Source organism: Thamnophis sirtalis, unplaced genomic scaffold, assembly GCF_051295495.1.
Source record: "Thamnophis sirtalis isolate CommonGarterSnake01/CBP01778 unplaced genomic scaffold, rThaSir2_p1.2 scaffold_6, whole genome shotgun sequence".
Taxonomy (NCBI): Eukaryota; Metazoa; Chordata; class Lepidosauria; order Squamata; family Natricidae; genus Thamnophis; species Thamnophis sirtalis.
The window spans coordinates 34,597,203-34,615,902 of NW_028261386.1; the positions used below are offsets into that span (position 1 = coordinate 34,597,203).

The following is an 18,700-nucleotide window of genomic DNA, read 5'->3' on the forward strand; positions in this document are numbered from 1 at the left end:
GTGCTAATTGCTCTGTTTAAGGCTGCAAATTAATATGAGGCAAAACACAGTAATCATCTGAAGGGGAATAGATCAAAACAGTTTAAGTGGGATCACAGTGAGGGGCTTTATTGCTCTATCCTCCTTTTCTCCACGCCATCACATTTTTACAATTTCATTATAAGGAAAAATCTGGAGGGGGGGGGGTGACTGTGTTATGAAAATATGTAGCATTACTCCTTAAATCTCAAAACAAGCGAGAGCAGACTGACTAGAGTGGCACCCAATGGTGAAACGCAGCACTTTTCATCCGCAGAAGAAACTGCAGCAGCCTCTACTGCAGAAGCGATTTGCCCATTGGCTTCTCCTCAGCATGTGACCAACGGAGCTGTTTCTCTGTGTTTTTCCCCCCTTTCCTTTTCCGTCTGTGTGCAGAGCACGGATAGGCCGGGCTGATGCGCAGACATTTTATCATCTTGATCTCCCACTGAGTCAGGGAGCTCTCCTGTCACCAGTATTGATTTCAGAGGATGGACTAAATTTCCTAGGATTTCCATTAAGAATTAAGAAAAAAAGCTATAAGCACGCAGGGTAGCCAGGCAGACATGGATATGAGATGGCACTGTGCAAGCTCTCAGGTAGCCTTCTTCTCTCACGGCCGATGCAGACCAGAGGCTAAGCACTGCAGCATGCAGGGTTTAAGAGACTGTTAGTCGAAAAGCAAAAATAATAAAATAATAATAAAAAATTAAAAAAAGGAGAAGGAAAAATCATTTGTACCAATTACTGTTTTTAAACAAAATTGCTTTTATTTGAATTAGAAATTGTCTCCTTGATTGCATGCCATTGAAATCAGGAGTTCAAATTTCTGCACGCGATCTGCTTTTCAATTTCAGGATCTTTTTACGTTTAAGAGAATAGCACTTTAAACCCTGATGCTTTTGATTTTCTTTATTTGCTGTTTTTCTAATCCATTGCTTGCACGTTTCTGTGTTCATGTGTATGTGTCTTTTAATTTTTGCATGCTTGGAAAAAGGAAAGAAGAAATCAGTGCAAGCATGGGGAGCAGACTTTTCCAATAATTGCTAGGTTATTTTGTTATTAATGACCTGGTGATTATTTTAGTTTAAAAATGCTTAAATTCCGAGTGTGCATGATTCGTAGCACAGTTTTGCATGTTGTGTGTATATATGTGGATTTGTTCTTGTTCTTTGTGACTGTTTACCGAGCAATGAAATATACATGCATTATTTTTTTTAATGCAAAGGAATAATTGCCTTTGGTTGTCTAACATTTAATGGTAAATAATGCAAAAGAGCATTTTTTAAGAAATTGCCGATATATTTCTCAATGGTGGGAATCTGCATCCTATAGCAATGTGGGACTTTTATATATTGTGTTGGGGAGAGAGATTTAACTATTTGTTTCTTATGTGTAAATGGCACTAACAAACCTCCAAAGCATTGATTGTTGTTTATTAAAATTATTCTAGAATCATTCATTATTTTTCCCAAAAGTCAGGCATCAGTGAAAACCATTTTTGTGCTGTATGTATGTGCATGTTGACCGCTATGGAAATATTGCTTTGCTTTTTCAGTCTTTTTTATGCCAACAAGAATGAAAGGGGTTGAATGTTCTATCTTGTGTGTACTAGGAGAGTGATAGCAAGCTCATTACACAAGGAGACAACCATACGATAAGAGATGAGAATGTAAGACAAAAGATGTATTGGGAAGAAGGAAAGAAAGAAAGGATCACCATGGAGAGAATAAATGGTGTGTGTGTATGGGGGGGGGGGCTTCCACCTCCTCTGTTCTTAGAAGGGTAAAGGATTGGTATCTCCTGAAAGCTCTGGATAATTATAGTCACTAGAATGTATGCCTCAGTATTTTTGGGAAAATGTTAATCCTCTGCAATTCATATGGATTGCTTTTTAGCTCTTTGAGTTTGAGAAAAGGCTTTCAAATGGGAAAGGGAAATTGTATCCAGCTTTCATTTCAGTACTGAAGTTTCTGCAAAGTTTCTCTCTGAAATTGTACCCCAATATTAATCCTCTTTGTGACTTGAGCATGCTGTTTTCTGGTGATGAGCAGAAACATTCTCAGTCTTTCATAAGTTAATTGTGAGCTTGGTTTTGTGAGGTCAGACATTTTAATTGTGCATAACGTGCTGCGGAAGCTTCACAGCTCTATTATGGTGGTAGTGGTGTTATTGTAAAAATACAGTTTTACTGATTTTGGGACAAATTTGTCAAGGGAATAAAAATTGTAATATTAGCAGAGAGAGATTACATTAAATTATTGGGTTGTCTTGTTTTGAAAAACTTCTACCCATGTTGAGTTTCTACCTAAAAAATATTATGCCTAAGAATGTTGCCATTTCTCATCTCAGTTTTCTTAATAGCCATTTATCTTGGATCTCTTGGGCGTGATAATTTGACACAGCTAACAGCTGTGAGAAAAAGAGGTGAAGAGGTTAGGTCACCATGGAAATTGAATTGCCTCCACCCCAATCCTCCATCAGAGAAGATCCTTGCCAGTTAACGCAGAGTTAATTGGCAGAACGAGACCATTAAATCCATCTACTTTTGTAAGTGAGATGGCAGGGCAGCAGGATGCAGGCAGACTGCTTCCACATTATGTATGCTCTGATTATTAAGACTAAGGTGGGCTCCATTTTTGTGCACTCCAGAGCTGATGTCTATGGTTGACAGAATCAAGTGGCAATGTTTTTCTGGACTCTGACTGCTCGTGGTTGATGATTGATTGAATGTTCTCCTAGCAGAGAAAGGGGGGGGGGTGGGAACTCTGCCCATAGAAAGAGAGCAGTGGGGAAGGAATCATTCACCCTTTTTATGTTTTGCATAGACATTTTGTTTTTGTCCTTTCTTCCCCCTCCCCCTGAGAAGACTATTCCAATATTTGTCCATCTTTTCATTTTACCCTCTGATTCTGCAAATTGCATAAAATGTTTCTCATCAAACACAAGTGATATTTTAGGTTTTAAAAAGGTTTTAGGTTTTTTTCTCTTTTGAAACATCAAAGCATTTTTGCAATTTTCCAGACCTGATACTAAGCTTTAAATAGCTATCATTTTGGGTATTACCTGCAGTGGTAAATGCATTAGATTTTCTTTTTTTCTTCCATTGACTGCATTATCAACAGAAAACTGAAGGCAAGCTGTTTTTACTGTTGAGATTGCTTGTAAAACAGTGTACAGAAGGTCCTCAGAGAGCCAAGGTGGCACAGTGGTTAAATGCAGCACTGCAGGCTACTGCTAGATCAGCAGGTCAGCGGTTCAAATCTCACCGGCTCAGGGTTGACTCAGCCTTCCATCCTTCCGAGGTGGGTAAAATGAGGACCCAGATTGTTGGGGGCAATATGCTGACTCTCTGTAAACCGCTTAGAGAGGCCTGAAAGGCCTATGAAGCGGTATATAAGTCTACTGCTATTGCTATTGCTATTGCTATTGCTATCCTCCCCAGGAATGTTCAGTAAGCCAGCATCTTTCTCTTACAGGAGCTTGGCTACTATTTGGTATCTCTAGAAACTTTTTGTAGCTATGTAATTGTTCTTCCTTCCCCAAACTGTTGCTTTCCATTGCTGTTTGGATTCTGACTTCTGTTTTTTTTTTAGCTAGAATGATAGCCAGACTAGTTGGTTATTTGGAGAGTTGTAGTCTCTAGAGTTCAAGGAGAGGGTGGCAAAGTTCTTCTAAGTGTTATTAGCAGGTTATTGTAATGTTCTTCTTTTACAGATACAAGGTGGTGATGAAACTGGTTTTAGGTAGATATAATGCTTTCTTTTCTATCTTTACTATTTTACTGATTTATAGTATTACCATTTATTGTCTTCTTTGGGTAAATGGGATATACATGATTTGAAAAATATGCTTATTTGTTTATGTATATGCCATATTTCATCCCCCCCCCCCTCTTTTCAGTTATAGTTGAGGATAATTTCTTCAAATGCTGAGGGCAATTATATATGAACTGGACCTATCCAGAATTCAGATAAATGAGAACCAAAACAACTTTTACATTAAAGTTACATCATATGTGTATTTGAGATTTTGTTTTGTTTCGCAATGCATAGCTTTAAAATTACCATTGACCAGAATTAGGATTCAATTGTAATTTGATGCAAAGAGTGAATATCCCCCTAGAAGCTTTAGTTGAGGAAAATTGCAGATGCCAGGGCAGGTTTTATTGAGACTGCATTAAATGGAGGAAATATTTTTTTTTCCTTTGCTATTCCTGAACCAGATTCCTTCGTCTGCAAGAGCTAAGTTTATAAAACAAAATATGTCAGGAAGTATTTTTCGCATGTAACTATTTCTTCTTCCATTTTTCTTTTTCTTTTGGGATATATTTTTCCTTTTTCTCTCTCTCTCTTCTGTATGTAAAGTCGAAAATTAAAAAATAAACAATATTTCAAGTAAGTATACCAAGAATGCATGAGTTGTAGAAATATTTAGGTAAGCATGATAGATTATTATTTGCAGTAGTTTTTCCTTGAAGAAATTCAGCCTTTGGAGTGAACATTCCTATTCCATGTTGTTGGCTGATTTCTTCCACTGTAATTAAATACATTGCAGAATTATGCCCACATAAAAAATGAAACAAGTCATAAACCTATGCCTATACACTGTGCCAAGTTACTTGATGCATTACATCTGGAGTAAGAACATATTTTCCAAACCTATTTCAGGAGGAACCTACTTCATATGTATGAGAATTACCTGCCTGCTGAATCTGCTTCTTTGTAAAGTTACTTCTTTATTGCCTACCTTCAATCGGTGCCCTATCTCTTCTTCTCTTTTGCTTTTCTACTAATCAATTCTATCTCAGTAAGTTAAGCAACATTCCTTGTCCCCCCCCCTCTCTTCCTCCCTTTCCTCCCTCCCTCCTTCCTTCTTTTTTGTTCAATCTTCACTCCCTTGGCATGCTTGGTTTATGCACATTCTTTTCCCATGCACTTTTAATTATCAGCATAATTTTTTTTTGCCACTTACACTATCCATGACAGTATTTAAATTCAAAGAAAATTCCATATTCTAGTGATGGTGATAGTTGCAGTCAATATCTCAAATGAGGAAAAGACCTGCTGTTATTAAATATGAATTTCAAAGGTGAGAAAATTTGCACAGACAAAACTGGAGTTAAACAAAATGCACAAGTGCAGTATATGTGGCACCTTGCTCAATAATAGTGAGAGGGATCTTGGAGTCCTAGTGGACAACCATTTAAATATGAGCCAGCAGTGTGCAGCAGCTGCCAAAAAAGCCAACACAGTTCTAGGCTGCATAAACAGAGCGATAGAATCGAGATCACGTGACGTGTTGATACCACTTTATAATGCCTTGGTAAGGTAACACTTGGAATATTGCATTCAGTTTTGGTCGCCACGATGTAAAAAAGATGTTGAGACTAGAAAGAGTGCATAGAAGAGCAACAAAGATGATTAGGGGACTGGAGCTAAAACATGAAGAACGGTTGCAGGAACTGGGTATGTTTAGTTTAATGAAAAGAAGGACTAGGGGATGATAGCAGTGTTCCAATATCTCAGGGGTTGCCACAAAGAAGAGGGAGTCAAACTATTCTCCAAAGCACCTGAGGGTAGTACAAGAAGCAATGGGTGGAAACTAATCGAGAGAAGCAACTTAGAACTCAGGAGAAATTTCCTGACAGTTAGAACAATTAATCAGTGGAACAACTTGCCTACAGACTACGTGAATGGTCCAATACTGGAAGTTTTTAAGAAGATATTGGATAACCATTTGTCTGAAATGGTATAGGGTTTCCTGCCTAGGCAGGGGGTTGGACTAGAAGACCTCCAATGTCCCTTCCAACTCTGTTATTCTATTCTATTCAAACATTGCAAGAAAAGGAACTATGGAAAGATGGAACCAGTTGGAAACTTAGGAACAATACTTGATAGGAAGACTTTAGGCTGTCGGTCCCTTTTAAAATACTTTCTAAATTATAAGGCTGTTGAAGTGGAAGTGGAGAATTATTTGCTGTCTATAAGCAAAAGAAAAATTGCAAGAGATTTACAAAGTAAGAAGCAGCTAGATGTGTACCTTGGAAATAAATCATTATGGAAAACATTTGAGGTTGTGAATGGATCACTAAAGATTTGACACTGAGAAAAATCCACCACACACTACTGTATGAGTAATTGTTTCTTAGTATTAATAGGGAGCATTAATAAATATGATTTCCTTAATAAATCTGAAATTTAGTATGTGCTGATCTCATATAAGAGCCAAGGTGGCGCAGTGGTTAAATGCAGCACTGCAGGCTACTGCTAGATCAGCAGGTCAGCGGTTCAAATCTCACCGGCTCAGGGTTGACTCAGCCTTCCATCCTTCCGAGGTGGGTAAAATGAGGACCCAGATTGTTGGGGGCAATATGCTGACTCTCTGTAAACCGCTTAGAGAGGCCTGAAAGGCCTATGAAGCGGTATATAAGTCTACTGCTATTGCTATTGCTATACTGAGGTTGCCCATATACCTCTCAAACAGCACAGAATAAAATTCACCTGTATGATGGGGTTAAATTATGTAGGCAAAAACTCAAAAGCTAGCTAGAAAAACTCTCAAATAAACACTGTCATGTGTATATTGGCTGGCTGCCAAGAACCTGACAGATGTTGGCAGCAAAAGGCAGAAATAATTAATGAATTCATCCTTAAGCATATTATAGTCAATAGTGTTGGAGAACATAGATTATCATAATAGAAAGTTTATAAGTATCATCACTGAACTCAAAAGACAAGAGTAGTTACAAGCAACAAAACAGTTATCTTAAAACTAAGAGAGTAGAACTGCAGACAATACAGGTAATCTTAGACATACAACAGTTCAGAGACTATTCAAAGTTACAATGGCACTGAAAGAGTGTCTTATGACCATATCAGAGGTGGGTTTCTACCAGTTCGGACCGGTTCAGCTGAGTAGGTAGTAATTTGGCCTGCCACATCCCCAAACTGGTTCTATTGGCAGCACCAAAGGCAGCACCATCTTGGTTTTTTTAACTACTTAATTTGTTACTTATACAACTGGACATTTTGCTGCTAAATTGCATTCATTATTTCAAGGTTTGGAGTAAAATTGGGTATTAACAGTGGACTGTCCATTTCCAGCAGATTTCATTAAAAAACCTGAACTGGTTTAGATTCCACCCTAATAACTGAAAAGGTATCCAGCTATGTCATCCATGGTAGTGAAAGTAGAAGCCATTACTGACAAGTAAAAAATTCAGAATTATTTCCACTGCCTGATCTGTGTACTGTAGAGCACCACAAGGTTAACTGCTACCATTTGGATTTCCAATTCTGCAAAAGTGCAAACTCCAAATATAACAGTATAGCAAGAGTTGATACAAGATTTGGCAAGGAACACCTTTGTAATCTGCCACAGCTTTATGGACCAAGCACCTTAAATTGAACTAAAATCAGCCTCCTTAAAATTCTACAGACATATAATGCAAAGTTCTAATTACAGCATGTCAAAGAGATAGTTTATATTGTAAAAAATGCTGGTGATAATGAAATGATTATAATGATTATGATAATGAATGGTACTTTTTATAGCAGTTCTGTAGGTATGTCATACCACAATCTCTTTGTGCTTTTCATCTTTGGAAAAGGTGATAGCAACGATATGAAGGATTATTTAATAACCTTTGTTGCAGTCATCCTTTATTTGTATGTTAAATTTCTGCTTCATTTTTTTCATTATAGATAACAAGCAAGACAGGTGGGGATTTTGTTCAATACTTGTAAAAATACATTGATTTTTTTTTTTAAAAAAATTGCTAGATGGACTCTAAGCTTTTGTGTCAGTACAGTGCACAAGTCTAATTGGTATTGGTTTACATAATAGCCTCTACTTTAAATAACATGGTTTGTACATAATAACATGTATATGGTTAGGGTAAAACTGAACACTACTGCTGCTTGTGATGCATTCCCAAAATATGCCAAACTGACTGGTACTCCACTTATCTTAGAGCAGGAATGCTCTATGTGGTATGCAAATACCCGAGTCTTTACAAATTTTACTCCTACTCAGTGTTATTAGAAAAATATTAAATGAAAGCCTCAACTAACGAAAGCAATGACGGATGTAGGTGATGGCAATATCTGTAAGCCCATTTGTGATTAGAATTAAATCTAATTGTAAGCCACCCAGAGCCATTGTATCAGTGAAATGTATGGTATAACTATTTAATAATTAAAATAATAAATAAAAATTAACCACTGAAATGAATAAAATAAATAGATGGGTTGTATTTCTATTAAATTAGGAGAAATAGTAGGGATGTACTGAGATCATATGGAATGTTTTTGACAAATGTACGCAGAAAAGTAAAGAGTGTAGGCTTGATTAAAAATGAAAGGGTTATAATATTGGAAAGTATAAATTGATGTCATCAAGACTGTTGTGGATAAATGTGAAATGGAAAATCCATAAATCAATTAAATCTCCATATCACACTCCAGTAAAATGTAAATCTTTCATTTAGTTATGAAAAATGCATAGACGTAAGTATAGAATGAGCGAGACCATGCTAGTAGCAATACATATTAACACAGAAAAAGATGGTTCCACCACAAAACCGTGCTCGACTAAACCGCGCCCGACTAAACTGCGTCGCTGATGTCATCAACAGGGCGACAACAGTGCGGAGACAGAAGCACGCTGTAAACTCTAAACCTAAAATTAACACCTAAACCTAAACCTAACCCCCCTAAACCTAATCCTAAACCTAACCCTAACCCTTAACCTAACCCTAAACCTAATCCTAACCCTTAACCTAATCTTAACCTAACCCTAAAGCTAAACCTAACCCTTACCTTAAGTTGAATCGGCTTGCTTTCAAAGCGCTATTTAAAGCGCCCTTCTTTCTCCACGCTGGCTGTTCTCGCCCTGTTGATGACATCAGCGACGCGGTTTAATCGGGCGCGGCTTAGTCGAGCGCGGTTTTGACGGGTCACGGAAAAAGATCTGCATTATCTGAACACAAGCTTAAAATGTGCCAATACTATGATGCAGCTGGGGGGAAAAAAAGCCTAGCCCCAAGACTGCATCTACAGAAGTATATTGTCAACACCTAGCAAAGTTATCACTCCTCCTGAATACTATGTACAGGGATGGCCTCTATATTTTAAGAAAGATATTGACAAATTGGGACATGTCCAGAGATCAGCCACCAAAACAATAGTCTGGAAGCAAAAACTAATGAGGAATAGTTGACAGTATGGAATATGTTTAGCCTGCAGAAGAGAAAACTGCAGGAAAACATGATAGTGTATACATAGCAGAAGTACTGTCATGGAGAAGACGAGACAGAATTATTCATAGGTATTCAAAAATAGAGGACAAAAAGAGAATGGTTAGCAAACAGCTTAGTATTAAGAGAGAATAAAATAAAAATCTGTAATGACCTATTGATGATTTAATGTATATGTGACAAAATAGTTATGTACATAAGGATATGTAATTGTTGGGAATGCGTAGATAGTTGGATTTATGTATGTAGTTGATGCCACATTGTTAGCTGAGAATCTGAATGATTTGCAGAAAATGTTAGATTATGAATTATCAGGGTGGTTGTGTTTAATAGAAAAAAATTATGATTTCAAAATATTAATATATGATGAAAAGCTATAGCAAGTTAATGAGTATGTATATTTTGTATATCTTGGTAAAAGATAAATTGGGGTGGAGCATATTTTAAGATGTACAAATAATAGTAGAAAGGCAGTGGCTGATATTTAGTCTATTATAGGAACTGGACTCCTAATTTACTAGCTACTGTTCTGTCACTAAATTTCAAAGATTTGGCAAGCTGCTTTGTTTTGAAAGTTTTGTTTTAATTAAAAAGCTTCATACTGAATGCAGAAGCATCACTATTTTTATCGGATTTTTAGTTTAACTAAGCTTTTGAATTAATCATCCACTTTTCTGGATTCATGAATTTGTAATTTATCGAGATTTCCAATCATTGCCAGCTAATGAGGTTTTTTCTGTTTTTGTGATGTACAGCTGGATAACTGTGTCATAGAATGTCACAGAGTACATTATTTCAAAAGGAGTTTACAAATTATCAAAATAATGCTTTGAAAAGGATAAAGAAAGCAGAACTATTCTCCCTTATTTTAAAAAATAACACCACTCATTGAGTCATAATGAAGATATTGTTTGATCCTGCAGATGCTAATATTTATGGTGGTTGTTTATTTGCATCAACCTTTCAAACATCAACATTCCTGATCTGTTGGATTATAGTTTATTTCTAGTCAGCATAGAAATTGTCTACAATAGACTATTTGATCCCATTCCCACATCAACCTGTGAACAAGAAAAAAGGTGCTTGCAATGTATTGTATATAATGTATATTATATTCCTAAATAATATAAAAAATAAAGACAATGACAACTGTATGGATCAGTATCTTGGAGACAAACCGAATAGCTTTCCCTTAAATAATAGTAACAACCTTTTTTAAAAATTCAAAATTCACCAGAGTATGTTTTTTATAGTACCAAGGATCATATTGAAAGTGTAGAATTATAGAGCAGAACTGCACTGATATTATTCTCTCTGAAAGTATTTTTTCTTGTTCATTATCAAATGTTGTAACTGTGGTGCAGTTTTCCTCAAAGCAGCACAGGAAATAACACAATAATATTTGTGACTTTTTAACTATTTGCACTAGTTAATGGAGTAGTAATAGGGCACCTCTTAGAAGTACTGTACCATCATTCAATGATGGGACATTTCCTAGCAAATGCCAAATTCATGAGAAGAAAATGATAGAATAGCAGAATATGGGTTGTACTGAACGTTTGCATTACACTTGGCACCTGTTACATTCTTTTCTTCCATTAATGGAAGCAATCTGTACTCAGCAGTGTTTATATTTTATTGAGAGTAAATTATGCAGCTCAAGGAAGGCTCTAATTGTCAAACATGGAGCTTCTTCTGTCATGCATTTTGTGGAAGACGTGCAACATGACAAAAATGATTAAAAAGAAATTTCAGCCTTAAAATATCAAAACAATGAAGACACCTCTTTCAAGGCATCTTTGCTCCCTAAGATGTCACCTATTCTGGCAATACTGGATGTCATGATTTCTGCAAGAATTGCAAAACGCAACCAAGCCCAGAGATCACAATGTAAAACCATTTTTATTTTAACTTGATCAACAAAGAAATCTCTTGATGGCATAGGAATCTCTGTGAGGGTTTCTGTAGTAAAAGCAGTGTCTGATTGAGAAGTACTCAAAGTCCTTCTGCCCAGTGAAGCAAGCAAGAATTGTATTTCATTATAGGTTCTTCTGTTTGTTCTGTTTCTAATTCAACTTTCATCTAGATTCTTCTTAAATGGATTATCAACTGAAACCTACCCAAAGATTATCAGGTACCAGGGATACTGCCAGATACATTAGTCATTATGTGGAAACTATGCAATAAATAACCAAGCTGTAGTCCAGAAAATTGTGCATGTAGTAGAAACATTTGGAGAAGTCTAACAATATGATTCTGTTCCAAAGCAGCTGTCAAAACATGGAAGTTGGAGTTGAAGTTGTGGATATATGTAACCACCTGGTCTAAACCTATAATATGAATTACTTAGGAAAGAGGCTGTGCTAAATGCTAGGTGTAAACACAGGTTACTAGGAACATGAATTTCAAAAGCTCAGTAAAAAAAGGCTCAAAATTGTAGAAAAGTTGTTTTGAATACCATACATTCATATGTTAACTCTGCAAGATCGCTCTGGATGAGCTTCCAAAATTCATATTCCAAATACTCTCAGTTTACATCTAGTGTATAGGGCCATCAAACTGCCACAAAATAATGTGCGAAGTTCCAAGTTCTTCCGAATGTATTAACAAATGAGATAACTTTTTAAATAGATGTTCTTTAACAGCATTACCTTGATGCTTGGATTATTGTTTTTTCTCTACTCCTGGCTTTTTCTTTTTTTCTTTTTCTTTTGTGCCAACTCACTTGTTAAAGGTATAAATTATTTTGTGGCATTTTGATGGCCTAATGATGGTCTTGCTCAGTCATAATTTTGGATCGTGTGTGTGTGTGTGTGAGAGAGAGAGAGAGAGAGAGAGAGATCACCTTTCATAAGAATATACAAATATTACATTCTGATGTTACAATTTCTAATTTGAGATGTTATTCAGTTAATTCAACATTGGATATTTGTACAAAATAGTTAAATCTATTAAATCTACAGTTTATTATGAAAATCAGCTTGGAGCTTACCATTCAAATAATATAATGTTAAATCTAAGGAAAACAGCTGTGTAATAATGGAATATGGTTCTAGATGCAACATGAGGAAGTTTGCATAATAAAAGGATATTTTATTATCAGGCTGGGGGGTCAAACAGTACGCCCCTCAGACAGGGTTCGCAATTTGGGAGTCTTCCTGGATCCACAGCTGACTTTTGAACACCACTTGTCGGCCGTGACCAGGGGGGCATTTGCCCAGGTTCGCCTGGTGCACCAGTTGCGTCCCTACCTGAACCGGGAGGCCCTCACTACAGTCACTCGCGCCCTTGTGACCTCTAGACTGGACTACTGCAACGTGCTCTACATGGGGCAGCCCTTGAAGAGCATTCGGCGACTCCAGCTTGTCCAGAATGCAGCCACGCGAGCGATCGTGGGTGCACCTCGGTTCACCCACGTAACACCTATCCTCCGCGAGCTGCACTGGCTGCCTATTGGTCTCCGGATACGCTTCAAGGCGCTAGTCGTCACTTATAAAGCCCTTCATGGTATTGGACCTGGGTACTTGAGAGACCGCCTGCTGCCAATTACCTCCTCTAGACCGATTAGATCCCACAGATTAGGCCTCCTCCGAATTCCATCCGTCGGCCAGTGTCGACTGGCGACTACTCGGAGGAGAGCCTTCTCTGTGGCCGCTCCGACCCTCTGGAACGAACTCCCCGTGGAGATTTGAACCCTCACCACCCTCCAGACCTTCCGCAAAGCCCTTAAAACCTGGCTATTCCGACAGGCCTGGGGCTAAAATGCTTCTACCCCCTTCTCGAATGGTATGACTGTTGTGTGTTTTAAATTATGTATTGTTGCGTGTTGTTTTAATTTTTTTGTCTGTATCCCCCTCCCTTAGTTGAGTTGTGAGCCGCCTTGAGTCCCCTTCGGGGGAAAAGGGCAGCATATAAATAAAATAAACATTCAACATGTAACTTGACAGTTACTCTATGATGATTCAGTTTTTTTGATAGATACTAGAAACAATCCTCCTTTTTGTGTTTTGTTAATTTATAAAACTCCATGTGTGTTAATGTTCATTTTCTATTACTTTGCTTTTCTTACTTGCATATAGCTTAATGAAAGCACAAGCAATAGTATGGCAACAGACACCTCCGCAAGGTACACCAGATTGTCTTTTAGTAAAATTGCTTCTAAAAATAGAAATATATCATCTAAAAATGGGATGGTGGAGTAACATCAATATGCTGATATTGCCTCTCTACTTTTCACTGTACTTGGTATGGTATATATATATTGAGAGACCGCCTGCTGCCAATTACCTCCCAAAGACCCGTTAGATCACACAGGGTCGGCCTCCTCCAGGTTCCGTCCACCAGCCAATGCCACCTGGCTACCACCCGGGGGAGGGCCTTCTCTGTAGCAGCTCCGGCCCTTTGGAATGAACTCCCCGCGGAGATTCGGACCCTCACCTCTCTCCAGGCCTTCCGGAAAGCCGTCAAAACCTGGCTGTGCCGGCAGGCCTGGGGTTGATGAGTTCCCCTCCCCTCTCGACTTGTATGCCTGTGTGATTTTGGTGTATTTTAATTACGTGTATTGTGTTTTATGTCCCCTTTTTCCCCTTTTGAGTTGTTCGCCGCTCTGAGTCCCTCCCGGAGAAGGGCGGCATACAAATAAACTAATCTGAATCTGAATCTGTATAGGGATTCTCACCTAGTATCCAGGGTCTGTTACAGAGGTGGGTTGCTATTTTTTTTACTACCTGTTTGGGTGCACTTCCGTGTGTGCAGAAGCATCCAGGCAGATGAGCTCCAGGCAGAGTCTCCCACCGCCACTACTATCAGTTCGCCAATCTGAGCTGAACCGGCAGCAACCCACTTCTGGTCAGTAAGGGATAGGAGAGGACAACACCCGATCAGACTGAATCCCAGCAATAACTTCCCACCCAATACATAGATGGCCTTCAGCCTCTTAGCCTTTAGTATGGTTGTGAAAGCCATAGTTTTCCACCATGTTTTTGAGGTCTAACATCTATGCTGGCCTTTGTTTTATTGTGGGTGTTTAAAATTTGCTTAGTTAATTATAATGGTACTGTTTACTAATTATATGTTCATTATGGTTTTATAACTGTTACCATGAGTCTCTTTATCTGGAGAGCTATGAACAAACAATAAATAAGTCAAGAGCATCAGATTTATTTACAAAAATGCCTCTGGCCCACCTAGATGTCCCACAGAAGCCTACAGTCCACTACTTTCTTTGCATTATAACCCACATAACCTCTTCTCCTCCAAGACAAAGTTTAACTGGAGTGGTAGGAAGATCATTGCAGGGGGAATTCAACCATCCTGAATTTAGTCCACTGCCATTTTTAACTTTGAGCTCTTTCTTAGCCAATTTTCTCTACCTTTTCTGGCTAGGGAATTCTGTGAGTCAAAAGTCCACACATCTTAAAGTTTTCAAGCTTGAGAAATACTGCTGTAAGCAATTTCCATAAAGCCTGCAATTTGCAAATCTTTGGATTAATGTGAAACTTTTAAAAAGAAGGGCAGGACTTGTCCCTCATACTGTGCAATGTATCTACTGAAGGAGGAAGAGGTTAAATATTATTACATACTTCATCAGGAATATATGCAGTGAGTGCTTCGTTTAATTGAAAGTGGTAAAAAACCTGTCCTTGTCATTTTGACATTTGTAAATCATAATTACATATTTGAGACTTTCTCTGCAACTTTCAGATACATAGAGTGACTGAGCAAATGCTCAATTCTCCTGTTTATATGTGAGTGCTTTGGCACGTTGACATGTTTCCAGTATTAAATGAATGCATGAAGTAAAAACCTTTGTAAGTACAAATCAATGCATGTGGCAGTGGTTCAATTATGAACATAATCTCATCAAAAATGAATTTAACTTAGAAAACTGAGTCACTTGGAATGCAATCTTCACAAAACATTTGCTGAACTGTGGGATGTCTTTATTGTGGTGTGCCTTGTGTTAGGGAACTTAGAAGTAACCATTTTTCAATAAATTGGGGTATAGAGATAGTTTCTCTCCCAAAGTAATATATGGCAACAAGGGTATTAATGTTTGTGTAAATTGTAGTATTAGAACAGTAATAATGAAAACATTTTCTTATTCAGGAATATTTAAACATCTTTTCAAGCAGAGGTGGGTTTCTGCTGGTTCACCCAGATCGGGTGAACTGGTAGTGGTGGTGGCAGGAGGCTCTGCCCACCCACCCAGACGCTTCTGCGCAAGCACAGAAGCATTGCGTGGGCACACAAGCGCATGCGCACAAGCAAACTGGTAGTAAAATAAATTGAAATCCATCACTGTTTTCAAGGTAGATAAAGGCACTAAATTGGGGCTTATTCTGTATTTTTAAAATGTGATTATTCTTCCAGTATAGTTTTTTTCATATGTTTGGTATATTATTCTTAATATGTTATGGGGGCATTGACAATGTCAGAAAAGATTGTCCATCACCTACATTCAGAAAGAGAACAAAACAATTCTGCAATCTCTTTGAATATTTGTGGACAATTGTGTAAGAATTAGCTGCATGGTAAAGTTTGTAAATCAATAGAGGGTGATGACTGAAATAAAATAGCAAAAGTAGAGTTTTTCCAGCACTTTCTCTACTTACTTCTTTTTTCAGTCACCAACAGGAGCCAAACCACTACCAAATTTATATAGCCATAGTTTCCAGCATTTATCAGCTGATTAGCACATTTGATAGTTAGAATATTGCATAAATGTTTCACCAAATGGCTGTTGATGAGAGCCTTTTCAGTAGCAGCTCCGACCCTCTGGAACGATCTCCCCGTGGAGATTCGTACTCTCACCACCCTTCAGACCTTCCGCACAGCCCTCAAGATCTGGCTATCCCGTCAGGCCTGGGGGTAAAGAGTATAATCCGCCCCCACCCGAATGTTGAATGAATGTTGCTCGATTTTAATTATACATTGTGTTTATATGTCATCGTATGTTTCCCCCTCCCATACAAGTTGTTAGCCGCCCTGAGTCCCCTCAGGGAAAAGGGCGGCCTATAAATAAACTCAACTACAACTACAACTACTACATTACTTGTCTGTAAAATAACTGTCATGAGCAATACGATCAATTATAGATTATCAGTTAATTACAATATTAACTATATTCCACCTCTCCTATAGAATGTTTTTTTTTTCATTTAAAAAAGAGGTTATGGAAACAGTTGGAAGACAGAAATATTTTTAGAATAAAATTGATGCGGGAAGGTGACATTTTATTTTATAGCATATAGCAGTTCCTCCACTTTTTAAAATTAAAAGCATATAAAATATTAAAAAGTTCATGAGAAAAAAATTGTGAAAAAGATGTCTGGAGGCACATTGGCCCTCTAGGCATCATATTGGGAAGTTCAGTTATATACAAATTATATATGATAGATATGATGAACTCATGAAAACACCATCAAAATAAATGGAGAATGTTCCCTAACTCTTCTCCTTACCAAGAGATTATCACAATATAGATCTGTCTTGTTTCTGATGGATTAGTTTGATAATCTCAAAAGTTGTTATTCTATCCCATATAGTTAGATGTACAATTTTAGAGAGCACCAGTTTGTGTGTTAATAAATCATTCTGTTCTACTCATTTGCATACAATAAAATACATTCTGGAAGGTTTAAGAGGCACTTTTGCATGAATACATTGACTGTATCCCATGTGATTGCTTGAAGCATTGCCCTCAAAGAAGATTTGAGAGGCATCCCAACAAATAATAACTTTTCAATAGTATGTACAGCGACATGCCGTAAGTCAACATAAGATGTTGTTAGTTGATGCACAATTTATTACAGGTAATTGCACAATAAACTCCAGACAGCTGCAAAGCTGATAATATTAAAACTATTTTGCTGTGGTGGGAAGATCAAATTAGTAAGCAAATGGACATGATCATTTGCTTTTTACCTTGACAGATCTTCCAATTTTCCTTATCCTCCATTTGCTTCTGAAGCTAAATATTAGAAAAGGTAAGAATGATTTAGGAATTAGAAGTTTGGGAGGTTTATATAAATCATGAAACAAACAAAATCCACCCTGAAATGTTACTTCGGTACATTTTATCCATACAAGATGGAAAATATGGAGTCATAATGCTTTTTATTTGAGGTTCATGTATCTGTGCCAAGAAATAAGAACCTTGATGACATCTCTTACATTTTTTTTAACAATTGAGCCTCATCATGATATAAAAGCTTCTGAGATCATTCTTCCAGAAGGAGCCAGAATCATGTAACTGATTACTAAATGCAGTCCAAAGAAATGGTTGAATAGGGGAATTAGAAACAACAGCCATGAAAACCATGGAGGAATCCACAAAATCCAACAAAATTATGTATGTTTCCATATATTTGCTAAGCATTGTCATCATCAGCGTAGCTAGGACTGTGTCTGTCCTAAAGTTAAATTTGAAATAAGATTGGGTGGATCTCAGTGATTAGAATCATCCAACAGTGCCTAGATTTCAGAACCCCTTCACATTCTTTCCTGGCTTCACATCTTAATCCAGGTGAACACTGTAAAGCATAGATACTTCATACAACAGCAAAAATCAATTGATTTGCATAATGTAAATTGATGTAAATTAATTCATAATTTCCAAGGTAATATGAAGACCAGAATTGTCAAATTGTTGAGACATATCATAAGCACCTATAAAAATACATATATCAGGGGAAATTGTGCATGAAGTTATTTCCGTCAAAATGCTTGTGAATTTTGTGTACACTTATGTAAAATCCATAACCTAATTTGAGAGTAAGACAATCCAAATGGAATGTGAAAAGGCAAAGCAATGACAAGAGATAGATGCAGACTTGGGTGACTTGTATTCTAATCCCAGCTCAAATACAAAGATCTCTTAAGTGATCAAAAACTTCTTATCCTGTTTAATGAGTTTAAAGTGAAGAAAATTCTCTACAATAAGATGCGGTTCCCAAAACTGTTTTTGTGGCCCCTTGGAGCTTCTTCCAACTCTCTTCATGAATATTCATTTGGTTGTTTTCCCTATTTCCTCCCAAACTCTTTCTTTAAAAAGCATTTATTTAAACAGAAAAATAAAAAAGACAAAAGCAAAAAGTGAAACATTAGCAACACATACATGCAGTAGTGGGTTTCGGATCCTGTTGAAACCGGTGTGGTGCAAAGGGGCCCAGCATCCACCACATGAACGCGCGCATGCATACTTATCGCAACGCTCCAGCTGCTTGGCAGAGCATCACGCAGGCTCAAATACCAGTTGTAACCCACCACTGATACATACACACACACATTATACTATAACATCTGCAGTAAAGGATCACCATATTTCATTATAATTATGTCTGTAAGCAACTTGTTCATAAGTAATATTAAGTCTTCAACCTACTGAATAATTGGGGTCATACATTTTTATCTCTTAACAAT

At 37.4% G+C, this 18,700-nt stretch overlaps 1 protein-coding gene and 1 long non-coding RNA gene across 22 annotated transcripts in view; one reads left to right on the forward strand and one right to left on the reverse strand.

Annotated features, from left to right (window-relative positions):
• NRXN1 (neurexin 1) overlaps positions 1 to 18,700 on the forward strand; it is an 828,007-nt gene that overhangs the window by 782,070 nt on the left and 27,237 nt on the right. Inside the window, exon 1 of one of the 21 annotated variants that reach the window (XM_087717557.1) lies at positions 424 to 617. The exons of 19 other annotated variants lie outside the window; for them this stretch is intronic. In XM_087717557.1, the coding sequence (XP_087573683.1) occupies positions 585 to 617 (33 nt within the window). In that variant the 5' untranslated portion in view covers positions 424 to 584. Of the gene's footprint in view, positions 1 to 423; positions 618 to 18,700 lie in introns of those variants that run through there. One more of the 21 variants, XM_087717556.1, reaches the window with a different exon arrangement.
• LOC148044938 (uncharacterized) overlaps positions 17,087 to 18,700 on the reverse strand; it is an 82,028-nt gene continuing 80,414 nt past the window's right edge. Inside the window, exon 3 of the long non-coding RNA XR_015696919.1 lies at positions 17,087 to 17,249. This is a non-coding gene — a long non-coding RNA (uncharacterized LOC148044938). The remainder of the gene's footprint in view (positions 17,250 to 18,700) is intronic.